The sequence below is a fragment of the Camelus dromedarius genome, chromosome 19, assembly GCF_036321535.1.
Source record: "Camelus dromedarius isolate mCamDro1 chromosome 19, mCamDro1.pat, whole genome shotgun sequence".
Lineage (NCBI taxonomy): Eukaryota > Metazoa > Chordata > Mammalia > Artiodactyla > Camelidae > Camelus > Camelus dromedarius.
Genome location: NC_087454.1, coordinates 10006435 through 10023871, shown reverse-complemented (window position 1 = coordinate 10023871; position 17437 = coordinate 10006435). Strand labels below are relative to the sequence as shown.

General features: G+C 43.6%; 1 protein-coding gene across 5 annotated transcripts in view; it reads right to left on the bottom strand.

Annotated features, from left to right (window-relative positions):
- JARID2 (jumonji and AT-rich interaction domain containing 2) overlaps window positions 1-17437 on the bottom strand; it is a 228191-nt gene that overhangs the window by 77182 nt on the left and 133572 nt on the right. For 4 of the 5 annotated variants that reach the window (XM_031435169.2, XM_064476215.1, XM_064476214.1 and 1 more), the window contains one exon: window positions 14222-14363. The exons of the other annotated variant lie outside the window; for it this stretch is intronic. In XM_031435169.2, the coding sequence (XP_031291029.2) occupies window positions 14222-14363 (142 nt within the window). The remainder of the gene's footprint in view (window positions 1-14221; window positions 14364-17437) is intronic. 5 annotated transcript variants of the gene reach the window in all.

The window sequence follows — 17437 nt, the reverse complement described above, 5'->3', positions numbered from 1 at the left end:
TTCAACAAAAGCGGTTACTACGTTCCTAGATTCAGGGTTAACAGTGGAGACAGAACCTTTTTTGGGAAATCTGCGGTGTCACAATCCAAACTGACAACTGTACATTTCTTCATTTCTCAAACTTTCAATGAAAGGGAACATTTTATTCGTGGTCTTAATTTAAATACTTTCTCTGGATACAAATTTCATTGTTTTAAATATGAATTTTGAAAATCTGGGCAAACACAGGAGACCAGGAAAGACGGGCAAGAGCAAAGGTCTGTCCTCAAACAGGGATTCAAGGGCGTCCTGCCCACCTAAGATCTGAACCGAAAGATGTGGCCACCACAGGAAAGCACCTGTTCACACCAAAGGGGGCGGGAGGAGAGGCAGGATGAGGAGGGAAAGGGACACACAGAAGGCCCGACGAGCAAGCCCTCCATGTGTCTGCGGGCATCCCTCTTCGTGCCCTTGAAGACACACAGATCTCCATCACAGAGAAAGCTGTACCTGCCTCACCCTCCTCTTGCTTCAAACAGCAGCCCAGACTCACAGCAGGAGGGCATCCTTCAGGAGACACACAGATTTCGGCCGTAACCTGGGAAAGATTGGTGTGTAATTTTGGTTTCTAAATTGTTTCAAACATTAAGAGACATTCTCACCACAAGGATTCCCAGTGCCCCAGTCCTCTGTAAGCCTTAGGTTTCTCATCTATGGACCCAGATGATCTGACATTCAGATGACCTATAAGGGCTCCATTTATCCAGGCCTCGTTCCGCAAGACCGGACTGGCACAGTCCTAAGAAATGAGGATCGAGAGAGAAATTACGGCCAAGGTGGCTCAAATTCCTAACAAAGGGGGCTAGCTACAAGCTCCAGAAAGGCCACATGCCAGTCCACGTTACACAGCGGCATTTGCCAGAACAGCAAGGAGGTCACAGTACAAACGGTCTGCAGGCTGTCATGAGGGATGCAAACACAGCTCGCGGGGGCAGGGTAACAGGCTGAACAAATCAGTAATTATGTTCGAGAGAAAGAATGATTGAAAACAACATATATTTTACAATTGCGAGAATACCAATCTGTAGAGTTCCAAGTGGACAGGCCAAAAACAAAAAACAAAAAACAAAAAAGCAAACAAACAAACAAATAAACAAAGTGTTAATGAACACCCCACAGGGCACCACAAAGTACCCCACCCCAAGACTGGCCTGAATAGTGTTCACGGTCACTCAGAGCATCCTCTACAGACCACTCATGCCTCATACCAAGGTGGGCTTGGCCTGGACAGAACGCCCAGTAGTCCTACCATCCCCAGGTAAGTAGACACTGACAAAAATGGCCCTCCCACGAGACGATAACCACCAAATGGATTTACATCATAATACATCAGAGCCAATACTCACTTCGTGTCATTTTTTAATTATATTATTAAGGAACAATTTACTTGATTCAGTAAAACACCTTGCCCGTAGTACAGTTATATACTCAACAAGAACAGTACTTCATATGAAAGCAGCAGCCTCTTAAAAGGCCTCCATTCATTTCCAAATATGTCTGAAACCAAGCAGGAACAGCAGCAAAGATTCTCTTTTATTATTTTATCTGTTTTCTATTTATGTTATTTTTTTTAATTTTAGAACATTTTATTTTTGTACAGTTTTTAATTGGAGGAGGGGTGGTTCGATCTGTGTATTTTTAACGGAGGTACTGCGGACTGAACCCAGGACCTTGTGCTATACCCTCCCCCAAAGATTCATTTTTAAGACCCTGTTTTTGTTTTCCTTTTAAATGTTCTCAATCCTTCTACGTTTTATATATGGTAGACACCAGGAATTAAAATAAATGCCAGTTCTACATAATTAAAGCTTTCTTTAAAATGGTCATATATGCTATTCATATTTTCTTCAAAAGCAAATAAACAAGAGCTAGGTCTTCTTCAACCTCTGAGAAAACCAAAACCTGAGAGGATAAGGTAATATATGCTTATCACCATCATTATGAGTGAATAATATTTATTATCATAGAATTTGATGATCACTGTAAGCATCTCAAAATTCTAAGGATACCAGAAAACTGTGGTCAACCTTAAGTTAGCACCACAGGAGGAACCACAGGGCCTTCAGGCAAGAAGGCATTTCCTCCTTCGCTTGGCATCACTAATTAACATTGCTGATGGAAATTAAGTGACCTTATACTGTGGCAGCTGGAGGACTCCAGACGCTGCTGTGAAAGTAGAAACAGGCACTTCCTTATGCCCTAGTCAGATGGGTCACAAGACAGGCCCCAAGAAGTAAGTTTACAAATTGTATTTTGGTATATAGATGGATGCGTAATTTTGGACCTAGGAAGCATTTATGAAACCAGAGAGAGAGAGGAGAGAGGAGGAGAAACAAGTTGGGGCGGGGGGGGGGGGGGATAAAAGTATTCTATCACTACCAAAAATTTGCTCCTAACCCTTTAAAACAAAACAAATAACTATGGGTAATACTTCAGAAACACGAACAGGCAGACAGACACACAAGTACACACACACCTACGTTGCAATATGAGAAGAGGGATGAAAGATCTGGACAATTCTAAACAGGAAAATATGCTTCTCAAACATAGCGACTCCTCTGGGAAGCCTTCCTTTCCTTACACGTTATTTGGCTATTCTTAGAATTGGTTTACCTTCACAAAAACATGCAAACATACCAGATACTCCACCAGCCACTGGGGACAGAGAGACAAACAAGGACGATCCCAGCTCTGAGGGAGCCGAGGGCCAAGCCCTTCTCAAGCCTAAAGGCCAAGGGACAGCCAGGCAGCAGCGACCACCCGAGTCCATTGCCACTCAAACACATTCAAAAAACAAAACAAAACAAAACAAACAAACAAAAACAAAACAAAACAAAAAAAAAACGAGACTGATGTTGCCAATTCCACATTCACCCTGTGGGACGGGCTTTAAGCTAGAGGGACAGATCGATCAAGGCATTTTATGAGGCTGACACTCTTTGAAAGATTCTGTGTTTCTAAATCGAAGCAAGAGAGAAAGTATTCTTGCCCGATATTTACCTTATTCCAAGGGGGAAAAGCTCACCTATTATCATGATCGCTTATTTAAATTTCTAATAGCAGAAACGAACAAAAGTTTTCTCCCCCACAACACACACACAAGTACTTCAGTGTGTACTTCAGTATCTCTGCAGCCAAGTGCCCCACCCCCACCCAGCCAATTCTACCATAAAAATGGAGGGGGGAGAAGGAAGGAGGGAAGGAACAGACGGGGGTGGGGGTGGTAAGAACACTCTATTCCCATCTTAGTCGCAACCATGTGCAATGCTTTTAATTGAGCTGCTAAGCAGCCAAGTGAGGTGCTGACATTAAGGAACACGCTGCATAAAAAGCCATGTCTAACAACCCTTGCAAGCACTCACACGTGAACCACAAGTGACACTAATGGCTGTCACCCCCTTCACAAATGAGGTGACTCCAAACCCCCACACACCCAGCATCTCTGTGCGTGCTCTCAATTTCATCAAGGAAGACTTCCCAACTGATAAGTTTCCAGGGGGGTCGGATACTACTGAAAAGATCATGGACGTGTTTATGTTTGTCCTTTGGAGGGTGTAAAAGGCCAGAAGGGCAAGAGCATGGGACAGAGATGTTTGTATTTAAAAGATGAGGAAGAGATGTGATCTAAGAGGAAGGAAAGAAGCTGGTACCCAGTTTCCGTGGCAACCACAAAGCATACTAGAGCATCATTTGCATGGCAGGTGGAAGTGACATCCCTGCAATCAGACCTCAGAGGGAACAGAAAAAGGAAACGGCCACAGCAGTAATAAAACTGCCTCAAATGAAGTTCCACCATTTTCCTTAAACAAATACACGCAGCCAAAGCCTGTGCGACTACCAGGAACCTCAGCCAAATTCTAGGAGCAGCAGCCCATGTCCACAAGTCTCTAAAACTTTGCCCTTGGCAATAATTAACGGCGAATTAAATCAAACGTATTTTGCCAATCTCTTACCCTACAGAGGACACACATGCTCTGGGGCAGCCCTGCATTTCCCTTTCCTTCCTTCACACTAAGACCCACGTGCGCTCAACTTTTAGAAGGGTAGTGTGTTCGTGCTGAAGAACTGAGTATCTATGAAGACTTCTCTAAACAGAATCCCTTTCTAGTAGGAAAAATAACATATTAAGCAAAGAGAAGCCCAGTTTCACTAATGAGAAAGCTTAATGCACAATTCCAGGAAGGTAAGCATTAACAGTAAATTTTAAAATAAACTGCACAATGCCAGAAAGCTCCATCTCTCCTTGCTTTACACTCCTACGTTGTGTTACCCCAACTACAGCAAGGTGCTACCCCACCCCAGATTACCCAGGCCAGACAGGTGGTGCTTTAATAGACACTTAAAGATGGAAATTCCATGATAACTTTAAAAGTCAAGAAAGGATGGAGCTGATGGAAATTTATTCTGAAAGTCTTCTAATAAAAACCAGACAACAGTAACAGCTTTTCGATTAGTACCCCCATCTCCCTTCTAATTAGTCGAGAACCTCTTATGTTTAAGTCTACTCTTCCTTTGACCTAAAAAAAGAAAGAGATCACGACTGGGGTTTGCTGTTCATTTAGTAAGGTGAAGACAGGGAGCCTGTTTCCTCCTATAATCGAAAGAAGCTAATGCTACCACTCGACGTGCATTCAACAAGTACGGATTCATTGCCTCTCAGCACATCCTGTCTTAGACCGATTTGGGGACCAAGGCTAAAGCCTACCAGGCACCGATCCACTGCTGAGCTACGTTATCCTGTTTAATACTAAGAACTGCCTGGGTTGCGGGCTATTACAAGGCTGCCTAGCTGGGCTGGTCCAACTGGAAGCCTGCGCAGCTCCTGCCGGCCCCTCCCCCCAGACTCCGGGGGCCCAGGACAGGTGATGGGGGTGGTGGGTGCGGTCTGCTCTCTGGACAGGTGACTTCTTAAATCAGTTACAGTACTGTGTCAATCCTGAGGCTTCTACAAGATAGAAATCTGGACTGGGATCTGATACTTTTGCCTCAACACCCACGTGTGCCCTTTTCAAAGCATAAACTAACCCTCGTCTCAGGTGCACTATGTTGGCACAGAAAAGTTAGTAAATAAACCCTGCCCTCTTCCAGCCCTCCTGTCCCAAGCACCGAAGCAGATGAGGCCCTGCAGAAGCAGCCTGCTACAGAGCACAAAGAACTGCGTGGGTCAAGGCTCAGGCCCTCACAAGGATGGCCAAGGGGCTCCGGGCCATCACAAGCTGGCCCAGCTCCTGCAGCCCTGGACCCCGACCCAGGATAACAGGTGGGACACAGCCCAGGGTGAAGTCGAGCACACAGAGAAGCTGCGTGCCCCAGCTGGGTGTATCAGTGGGCCCTGGCTAAAGCTAGAGATACAGGGTAGAGAAAAAAAAACATTCCAAAGGGAATCTGCAGTCCATCCTTCCATTTAAGCCAAACAAAACTATGCATATTCCATAAAGGGAACCTCAAAATACCAGCCCAGGTTTGCTCAGTCACCCAGGAACCCAGTTCCACATTCTTCCAAAATCCACCCTCTGCTTCCTCCAACAGCCATGCTACACCCCACCCCCTAAAACACCAAGTCTCTCAGCTTCCTCTCCTCTAATCCGAGACTGGGCTGTACCTTTATTCCACAAAGGGGGTTGCCGGTGCCTTCAGACACTATTCACACGCACTGACAAGAGGGTCTAGCATGTGAGAAAGAAGACACGTGTGGGGAGGGACTCCACAAGATGCTTCATGGACAGAAAAAGGACCTGCTTCCTGTAAAACAAAGCAACGCAAAAGATAGTCTTGAAACCCCCGGGTCATGCCACACAGGTAACAATGTGCCAAGCAGTTAAAATTCCAAGACAGGAAGGGGAAAAGGGGAATCCCATAAACCTCCCACGAATAAGTTCGTGTGCAAAACCAGTCGTGCGCTCTGTTTACTAGAGTAGCTTCTGTGGTTCTGCAGACACCCTGGCCAGGCTGTCTGTCACCACGGGGGACAGAAGGGAGGGGGCTTCTCTTAACAGACCACTAGTGTCTTGGGTTACCGAGGGGAAGGAGAGGTTGTGAGAGTGACCTGTGAGGCCTGAACAGACGCCCAGGGGACGCTCCTGCAGGGAACGGATATGTCTCCAACCACAACCCTGGCCTGTGCCATCCTGCAGCCAACAGAATGTGTGTGTCCACAGCCAGAGAGAACCTCTGGCACAACTGGAGATGCCCCCGCACGCCCTGAGTCACCTGACCCTCAGGGTCACCTTGGTGGCCATTTTATCTGGGAAAACACTTGCAATCAAGGTTAAGGTAGAGCTGAGGGATGTAAACTCTACCCCAAACTCGAACAGCAGGACAGGGGAAGCAGATCCAGGAGCAGGTACCTGAGGCGAGCAGCCCCTCAAGCCCCCTGACTAGATGAAAAGTAAAGGGAAAGAGGACTCTCCCAGAGCCGTGCAGGAACAACCCCCTAAAACCACAGTCATCAGAGATCTACCTGGAACGGTCACCTGAAATGGAAGAGTCAGTGAGGGCCTGACAGTTCTCACAGCCAGGATGCTCTCACTCTGCCCAGTGTCCTTCTGCAGGAAAGCAGGACCTCTAACTTCTAATACTGGAGGACTCCAGAGATCATTTCAAAAGCAAAACGCGCTTTGCTCAAAATAAACAAGTTTTGCCCATTTTCTATCTACTGCTTGGGTTATAATGAAGGAAAAACCTTCACTTCTTAAAGAAGGAATACAAGCCCTGGCAGAGAAGAGGGCATTTACTAGGTTGTATGATCTGAGGGGCCACAAGGTGGCCATGCACAAAGGTGCTCAGCTGATGGGACAAGAGGCACTGTGACCCAGCCATGGTCCAGCTTGCCAAGTCAGGTACTGCTGGCCCAAAAGGAGCGCCTTTCTGGCATTCTTCCATCCAGCTGATATCTGAAAATACTAGGTCTGATATTCTTGATGCAAGGTGACGTGCTGTAGTGGGAGACTTCCCAGGATTACAGGTCTGAAGACGGGCTCAAACCGTGACTTCGCTGTGCATAAGAAACGTGTCAGTGGGGAAGCATTCTGAACATTTGTTGACTCAGCTCTAAAACAGGGCTAAAGCCTTTCAGGCGTTTCATTAAGGATTAAGGTAAGATTTATTAGCACAATGTGTTATGTTCACTAAGGGAACATGCTTCCTCTTCTAGACACAGGGGTTCTGAGCCTCACAGAGTATGAAGGATGGATTTCCACTTGGCGCACCCTCTCTTATGGAGTGAAATTTTCTATTTATAGGTCAATTGCTTCCTTATTTTGAAATTTTCTTTTACACTGCATCAGGGCCTACTTACGCAATTCACTTTTTTTTTTCTTTTCTGATGACTAATTAAACGTAAGGTTATGACTGTGACTAAGACAAAGTGCAAACACGGTAGTTACGCTTCCTGCGGTGCACTTCTCTCTCAGTCTCATTCGGTCAACATTCAAAGAACAGAGAAGAACTTCGGCTTCTAGTTAAGGGACAGGATTTATCCCCCTGCCTGAAAGAACTAAAACTCCACACAAGACAATGGGCATCGCACAACAAAGCACAGTGGTCCCTGGGAAACAAATGATTGCCCAAGTGACTGACTGCCTGGAGAGAATGTCCGGGCCAGAGCACACAGTGGGGAAACAAGAGGAATACTTGAGTCGAGGAGAAGGAACTGAGAATTAGTACTCTGCCCCACACATGACTGAACAGGATGTGGGTCAGAGCACTGGACAGGCAGGAGTCACCCAGAAAGCCCTGGAATCCGGTGAGGACCCTTTTCAACTACTCGTTCATATGTGAGGAAAATACTTCAAGACAGGATTAGAGGGAGCAGCCCCCAAACCCCACACAGGGCTGGCAATGTGCCTTGCCAACACGGGACCCGGAATTCACAGGAAGCTGGGGAAACTTAACTCCACACAAACTCTGCCCTCTGGCCCTACCTAACAAAGCTTAAAAGGTTCAAAGTTTCCTAATAACTTAATCACGCCCTGGAGCGATGCTCAGGAATAGGTAGAGAAACACAAACAGATCCAGAAAAACCCAAGGAAAGAAAATTTACAATGCCTGGCATCCAGTAAGAAACTGCCAGGCAAGCTGAACTGCAGGAAAATATGACCTGTGTTGAGGAGAGGGACATCAGTGTGACACAGATGATAGAATTAGTAGACAAAAACTCTAAAACCATCTATTACAATTCCATTCTATATTATAACATCTACTGTAATTCCATTCAAGAAGGTAGAGCCAAGGCTAAGATATATTAGGAGAGACAGCGAAGATAATAAAAAGACCAAAATCTCACTTCTAGAGACTAAAACTCACAATGTCTTAGGTGAAAAATACGTGTCGGCTGATTTTAGTTAGAACATAGCTAACATGAAACGAAGAGGAAAAAAAGACTAGAATAAAAGGAACAGAGCACCAATGAGCTGTGGGCCAACTTTAATCAGCTGAATGTATGTGCAAATGAAATCCCTGTGAGGGGAAAGGAACACAGGCAAAAAGTACCTGCAGAAATCACGGTTTCAATCTTCCCAAAGTTGATTAAATCCACAGAACTGAGAGGCTCTATGAATCCCAAACACAAGAATCAAAGAAAACTATACCAAAGCACACTGAATAGATTTTTTAAAATCTTTAATAGATGCCTTGTCAGGCATACTGCAAACCAGGAGACAGTGGAGCAACACCTTAACATGCCCCACAGAAGGGGTACAGGAGGAAGGGCTGTTAACCTAGAATTCTATACCCAGCAAAAGTGTCTTCCACAAATGAGTGTCAATTTCTTACAACAGCATGGGATTCTACAATTTTAATAAAAAGATTTTCTTTAGGGGAAGGTATAGTTCAATGGTAGAGTGCATGCTTACCATGCACAAGGTCCTGGGTTCAATTCCCAGTACTCCATTAAAAATAATAATAAGAAATGATTTTTTTTTTAATGAGAGTGAAATAAAGACCTTCTCAGACATAAGAAAGCTGAATGATTCATCCAAAGCCAACAGAAACTAGAAATGTTAAAGTCCTACAGGCAAAGTCAAAAGGAAGATGATGTCAGAAAGACATTTAGATCTAAGGGAAGGAAAGAAGACCATCAGAAACGGCAACTGCACAGAGCAGACAGGCTGGACACAGCTACACTGACTTAATTCCAGTTATTTTTTGTGGTTATTAAAGGTGCCACATAATATTCAGCTCCTCAGTCTTGTCCATTTTTTACTTCCTGTAAAGTGGAAAACGTGTTTCAGTCAAGATAGCTCTAGAATTTAGTAGTGCTTTTAACATTAAACCATTCTGCTAGTGCATTTTATTAAAGGGATACATAAAAACTATTCAGGCTTCTAAAATTCCAATTCTTAAGGGCATTCCCATTGAGTAACTCCAATTTCCAACACTGCGTGCTGCCAAGCAAGAATCTTATGCATTCAGGCCTATCTTTCTTCCCAAGAGTAGCACAGTGTTTCATGTCAACATAGTCACTCAGAACATAAATAAGCAAAACAGTACCACTTGACAATTTAGCTTTAAAAGGAGCACGTGTTAAAAGCCCCATCACCTTCAACATGTATTTACACCCGAAATCCAAACTGCACCAACTCTTCACCCTTAAAGTAATTCCCCAAATTCAAAGTTCAAACCCCTAGAGCAGGATTCCCTGTCTTTGAACTCAGTAAGTCCTACGTCAGCAAACGCCTAAATAACTAAAATGCAGCAGCCCTTTGTTTAATAAAAAGAAAACACTTGAATCCCTGAAGAGGCACAGTCTGTACTTTTTTTATTTTTTTAAGCTAGTTCAGTAGACTGCCATGGAGTTTGTTTTTAAAAGTGTGTCCGGGACCTTAGCAGGAACCTAGCAAAATAGGGGCTGCCCCAAGGTGAAGCGATGACTTATGTGTGAACAGCCCAGATGGCATCTGCTCGGCAACACCTTCACCAACTACAACCTCACCCAACTCGTGCCTGCCCCGGGCAAGCAAATACCCGGTCACACCGAGCTCTGCGGAGGAAATTCACACCTTACACCACTAGGGTCCTTCCTGTGACTCAGTAACTTTAAAAAAGAGGGACACACGCCCACAGGTCGTGGTGGTGGCAGTGACGGGGCCGTGGAGAAAAGAGATAAATCACAATTTGCATAAATCACAATCTCCCTAAAACACATCGGAGAAGTCTTCAATGAACATGCCTGCCCCCATGTAGCAACCCATGTGTCAAATACGCAGATGACAGCGAACAGTAATACCGAACACGCAGTATTCATCACGCAGCAGGGAGCTCCGCCAGAATTAACTTGCTCAGTACACCAAACCACTGTCAACAGACATATTACAGATGAGGAAACTGAGGTCCAGCGATGTTACAGAACCTGCCCACGAGCACGTGACGGGTACATAGCCTTGCCAGAAATCATACTGTCTGGCTCCAGCCCACAGTCTTAATTAACCACAGTGCCACATGCCAGGTCCCTGTGACACATCCCTGATAACTACCACTGCCTTTACACTTCCCCTACTTATCCCCTCCACCCCTCAAGTGGAAGTAAAATCAGGACACACGGTTAATTTGGCTAGATATCTGAGTGGTTGATGCAGGTGACCCCTCCTGGATCTCTCATGTACTTACACCTGAAAGTACACCATCACCAACGTCTCTGCACACCTTCCTTTCCACCAGCCAAACACCATCTCCATCCCAATCACAACCCTCATTCCCGTGTTTCTCACAGCCCAGCCACACCTGACGAACAACATCTGTCCATTCTGGTTTCCTTTTTAGAAATCAGATATTTCTTGCAGGAAACACAAATTTTTACAATAACCGAGTGTAAGGAGAGGAGCCATATAATGGGGAGGGGCTAAGGAGCCAGGCATGGCCACCAACAAATTTAGAAGGGGCTAATTAAAGGCTGAGGGTCTCTATGATGTTTCCATTCTAAATAGTAATAACTAATTAATATATGAATTTTTTAAATGATTTGTTAAATTCACCTACCACAATGATCAAAAGAAACAGAAAACCAACCCTGAGGAACTCCCACCAGCACTGAGTCCTTCAGATCTGCACTGGCTGGGCTGCCCTGTCCATCAAACAGGCAAAAAGCTTCTAGAGGTTGGCTCTTCCTTTTACAGAGTGATTTAATGGCTAGGTAAAGAAATACCTTTTATTTTTGTCTCAATAAAGAAAAATAAATCCTATGGAACTCTGGATTCTACTGCTTTCTATGTACCAAAAAGATTCCCATCTTACATAAAACCAATGGCACTAAGGACACAGGGCCAAACATAGCGTAGGGGGCTTCCCGTAGAAAAATAACACATTGTAAACACATGGGATGTTTTGACTAAAGACTTAAGAAATGTGTTACAGGCATCAATCAGAAAATGGAATTGCTTCAAACTGCAGGCTGGAAAATCAGGGCAAGGGATAAACTGAGGCTGGTGCAGCTTACACCTCAGATTTTAATTTTTCTTAAGGAAGCCACCAGACACATAAATTTCCTGTCTTTCCCCCTCCCCCATCAAGACAAAAGGCTTATTAACTGGTGATCCTAAAAACATGTACCTAGAAAGAGCAATTAACTGTACAAGAATAGCTAGTAATTCGTATCATTCTTAAGAGAGGGAGCGAGGGAGGGAGAGAGAGCTTTTTCCAAGGCAAATACATAAATCATGACTCTGGAATTTTAGGATTCAGTGATCCCTCCTAGAAAGTCCAAATGCCAACAGAGAATGCAAGTGGCCCATCATAAAACATGCTCTTCTCATGCATATTTACAAGACTTTGGGAATGTTAGCCACAAGGTGAAAAGTAACATCTAGTCAACAATCCATCCAGTGCTTGAAGCAACATTTTAAAATCACTTTAGGTAGTTACTCTGGGCTTGGCTTGGCATCAGCGGAGACAGCACACTCCTCGATTTACTAGAAAAGGTACATTATATGGGAGATGAAGGAAGGCTGAGCACTGAAGTCTGACAGTAATTGACAACAACCTCCAGGAACTGAGATTCCAGTTCTTAGAAGGCAGGGCTCATACCCAGTAATTTATACTAAATGTTTATGTTCAGTACCAACAAGGGATCAAAACAAATGAGCTCTTAAAAGCCAAAAAGTATTAAAAGTTATTATTTTGTATTTGCTACATACCCTGCAACACTGCAAGAAATTTATGCCCTAACTACACTACTCATTCGTAAACTACAAAACCCCTTTCTGCAATGCAGGCCGCCCTACACCAGCCCTAAATCCAGCCTAACCTGTCAATCCTTGATCTACACTATGCCCCTGATGGATTTCACTAGCAGAGTGTGATTATAATCCGCCAAAATGCTGTTATGTACCCTTAATTCAGTAAAACAAGGTAGTCGGCATGCTAATAATTAAAGCAGATTAGAAATGGTTATGTTTTCATGAAGTTCACCCTGAACAAAGTTTCTCTTTTGCTCTGCCCTGGAGAACTAAAGTTAATTAACTAATTTGCACACAGCTGCCACACAGTCCCAGACAAAGAGGAAGCCAGAAGCACTGTCATCTGAGAAGGGCACTAGGAGCCAGGGACAAATGGCCCCCACTCCCACCCCAAGAGAATGAAGCCTAATGACCTTTGTCATCATACCCCCATGCTGACCAGATCCTCCCAGGGGTGAAGGTGATGGGCAGTCATGTAGCTGAAGGACAGGGTGTTGTCCTTTCCTACCAAACTCACAGACTTCTGTTCCCCAAACACAGGTGAAGACGATGCTAGATGCATAACCCTCCACTCATGTCTGTAAACATGGATAATGTTATTACACATTCCAATACGTGACGTGATTAAACAAACAAACAAACAAACCTTGAACTCCCTCTCTTGAGATGACGCATTTTTCAAATCGGGGCAGAGCAAATGTTTGTCACAGAGCATCTGAAACAAAGAGGGCTTAGCACGGCTACACTCACCCAAGAGTCTTTAAAAAGAGTAATGTGCAAAGTCCAGTACGCTGGCAGAGACACTTCCTACACAAACTGTACTACCAACAAATCCAGTGACACCTTCTAAGACACAGTGCTGAGGATTAAGAGAAAAAGAGGAGATGGAAATTAACAGTCTATACCATGGATGTTCTAAAACGAAGACACTGCGTGGTAGAGGAAAACAAAGACTCGGAGCTGCACATCTCAAATTTCAGATCTAAAGTACAGTTTGGTAAAGGATTTTTAAATATCCACACGTGGTCGCTCTTAATTGTTTCCTCTTAATTTTCCACCATACTCAGTTCATTACATACACACAGCTAGATAGTTTCTGAAAAGTAACTATAATTCTATGGAAAGGGTAAACAAAGGCCTGCTCAGGGGATTTGTTTTCCCCTTTCCCCAACCTTTCAAACAAACAGATTCTAAGAAAAAGTAATTAACCTACTCATCCAGGAAAACACCGAGTATGAGAACGGAAAAGGAAAGAAATGAAATATAAATTCTAAATTGGGGGCAGGGGGGAGACAACACATGACACAAAATGAGGCAGATAACCAGCAAAGTGTTTTTTAAACACTCAATTAAAAGTATTATTATATAATGTCACTATCCCTGTTTGACCATAAAGCCACAACTCCTATCAAACGACCATAGCCAACTTCCTGATCAAACTATCTTAAGCTTATTTAGGAAAGTCATTTAAAAAAAAAATTTAAAACCTCCCGATAAAAGTTTTAAGAACCGATGAAACATCTACTAAGTTGGTTGCATACCAAGTGGATTTTGCTTTCCTGATGATGGGGAAATTTTTTCAGAAACGCCACATTTAACTCTTCAAATTTTAGGAAACATCTCTTGAGCAATGGCAAAATAGTATCTAATATACTCAAGAATACAACTGGTGGAAATCAATTAAAATGAACAGTAAAGACAGGAATTACACGTTGGCAACTTCTCAGCCAATTTTTATGGCAGGAACATGTTTTGTTTGGCCCAAAGCCTTTTGTTTTTTTTCTTTTTGTTTTTGTTTGGCTTATTCATTTTTAATTGTAAATAGTGGACAGTATATAGAAACCAGGAAATTTTAAACTAAAATCCAAAATTCTGGCTCCTCTATTAAAAAAAAAAAAAAATCAGGAGATCAGGTGAGTGGGCCCAAGTATGTTCCAACGGGGCCAAAAAACTGGCACCTAGTTTGAAGTCCCTGGTTTAAGGCACCAATGTTTTCAGCCTTGGGTACTAACCTTTTCCTCGACGGCCCTTCTTCAAAATCTGAAGAACTAACATCGTTGCTAGTCGAGGACACTTGGGATGCATCGTCCTTCTCATTCTCTGACTGTTCTGATGCTGGTCCTAATCCCTTAGACTGGCCATTACCAAGGAGCCCTACAGGTGAGAAAAGGGGACAAACACTTAAATACATGACATCAGGAAGCAGCACTTTACCACAGTTAACCCTACACAGTGGCTGATGAGGGCAGACAAGGATCCGGAGAGGAGAGAAGGAAAGGCACGTATCCCTCGTGAATGGAGGGGGGGAAAGTCACACCTCATCCTACTTTAGACCTCACACAAGAGTGGAATGCCTACCAAAGAGATCATTTCAAAGGGAAGAAATTCCAGCAGAAATCTGTAATGGTGATACTACGCTGCAGAGTTCTTTCTGAAGCACATCAACATCTCGCAGGGCTGGGGAGGAGAAAGGAAGAGAGGACCTCAGTCCAAACTAGTTATCCTTCCTAAATATTTACTCTAGAAACACCAGAATCCTTTCTGGAATTGCCTTCAGGAAGCAGTACCTGCCACACAAGAAAAAGCATCATTACTCTGCAGCCGTATCTGAGTTCTTAACTAGAAATCCAACTGTACAACATTCTCTTCATTAGCAGGCCATTAGATCAGGGTCACCACATCTGCCTTTGATCGTCTCAAAGGATAAGGATTCTCCATGATGGTGTACATGGCCCAGTTTAGCAGTCAGGCCACAATCATGGGTAACCGCTGAATAAAAGCCTGGCTGGTTTGCCTCCACTCAGGTGTCCCTGCATCTGGGGTTCTGGGTACAATGTAGGTTCCACCAATCAGAAGCTCGCATCAGCACAAGTGTCCACAGCAACTGGCCCCTGTCTAGTCACCAGCCTTTGAGCCATCAGTAGAAATGCAAGCACAAGGTCTGCATGTTCACAGCTTCAGTGTCTGGCTTTTATGTGAAGCCAAAAGGGCGGGGTGGCCCTTTGATTTTTGTTCTCCTAACCCTTCCAGGAAATTGGTAAGCACTTACATCCCTGTATTAAATAACTTTTTGGTTGAAGCACTTAGAGTGGTTCCTATTAGTTACAGCAAACACCAAACAGAACACACTATTCCACATACTGTTAAGATTTTTTGAAAGAACACAGTATACTGCAACAAAACCCTGGGACTCGGCCTGTTTATGCATGCATTTCCCCAGTTATCTATTTTTACATCATTTCAGAGTATGAGTAATAACATAAGGCTGGAAATCAAATACAATGCAGTAAATAAAATCCCATAGCTGTCACTTAGACTTGTGGCTTTGGGAGTCGTGACTACAATATGGAAATGAAAACACAGACAACTTCCCAGAGAAAGAGAAAATGTGGGGAGTCTGCACTGTGAGGCAAACAGGAGACATAACTGTAGGGAAATCTATGAGTCTCAGGGCTGAAGTGTGGCCAACATTTCAAAGATTAGAGCAGTGCTATCCATTACAGTGGCCCCCAGTCACACGGAGCTACTGAGCATTTGAAATATAGCTAGTGTGGTCAAGGAAATGAATTATTACTTTTATTTAACTTTTATTATTTTAAAGCTGACTCCAACATTTAATAATTTCAAATTAATTCTTGAACTATTTTGGGTGTATTATTAGGCTAAGTCAGATAATTACTAACTAGTATTACCTACTTTTATATATTTTTTAACACAGCACTAGAAAACTAATACTAACACTAGGATGTGGTTGAAATAACACTGCTATTGATCAGCATTCAATTAGAGCGCTGTAATAATGTCACAAGGGGGGGGGGATGCAGCATCCCACCCAAACAGCAGGATGAAACGGCCATAGTTATTAAATGAGATGAGGTTAACAGTTATTAACCAGCCCAGGGACAGGAGTCACATGTGTAAAAAGGGGAGATGACGTATGAGTTACCACACTGGAAAAGAATGGTAAATTTCAAAATAAAAATTTTGGTTACATAACCATATATATAAAATGAACTTTTTAAAGGGAGACATGCCTCTTACATAGAAGTATACTCTTGCTTGAATTCAAATTTTTCAGTAGTACGTAAGTACATAAAAGACAATAAAGCAGGAAAGGAGGAAGGAAATATAACTTCATTTTCTTAACACCTATATGTGCCGGGGCACTGGGGATAAAGGCATAATCAAAACCTAAATTCTAGTAGTGAGAGGAGACACCTGTGTGTATGACGTAGCAGCACGTACAAAGCAGAAACTTGACACTTGCAGGGCAAGTGACAGGAGAGGACAGTGAAGATGAATCACCAGGGCCAGCAAGCAAACTTGCAATAGTAAAACAAGAACAGCCAAGTTGGTATCTGCAATACACCTAAAAGCAAAAACAAAACAGTGGTGCCGGTGGTAGTGAAGGAGGAAGGGGTGGTTGGCTGTCCTGACGCTGTATGTGGATCAAGGAGGAAGTAAGATGGGACTGGGCGTTGGGAGGAGAATTCGGGTTAGAAGCACTTGCTGTATCCTTTTTGTATCCTGTGAGTGAGTGAGTGAGTGAGTGAACAAGTGATTTGGCAGAGAAAAGTTAAGCTACGCAAGGACAGCTATATGCTCGTCCTTCAGACAAGAAGAACCTCAGTAGACTGTAAAGAGCAGTGGCTCTCAAACTTGTTCTACAAGTCTCCCCGGGCCTCACCCCCAGCGTGTTCTTTTCTAAGAGATTTCCAGGTGCTGCGGCTGCTGCTTTGGCTGGTCTGGGGACCACATTTTGAGAACCACTGTTGTAGGAGGAAGCAAGGTTCAAGGCAGGAAGAGATCTTGCTGCCCTCAGGCACTGAAAGCTCTGGGCAGGTGTGCACTAGATCTCAGGAAACTGATTATGATGCCATAAGCTGTCATAACACGACCCACAGTAAGACATCCCAGCCCAAAGTTCTGCTGGGGCATTATTCCCCCGAAATCATTAATGTTCTGAAGGGAGAGACGGCGGCTTACAGAACTTATCACAAAGCCGTCAGACCGCTGATGACAAATACAGACTTTAATAAGAAACACATGCTGGAAAAAAAAAAAAAAACACATGTGTAAGAGACATCAATGTAAAATAAGGATATAGATATATGATGTTTCTTCCCTCCTAAAATAATCACGGCCCAAGCACAAATTCAGAAAAACTGGTTTATGAAATTTCACATAAAGCGGAGGTTAACCAACTTGCATGGGAGGCTCAACGTGAG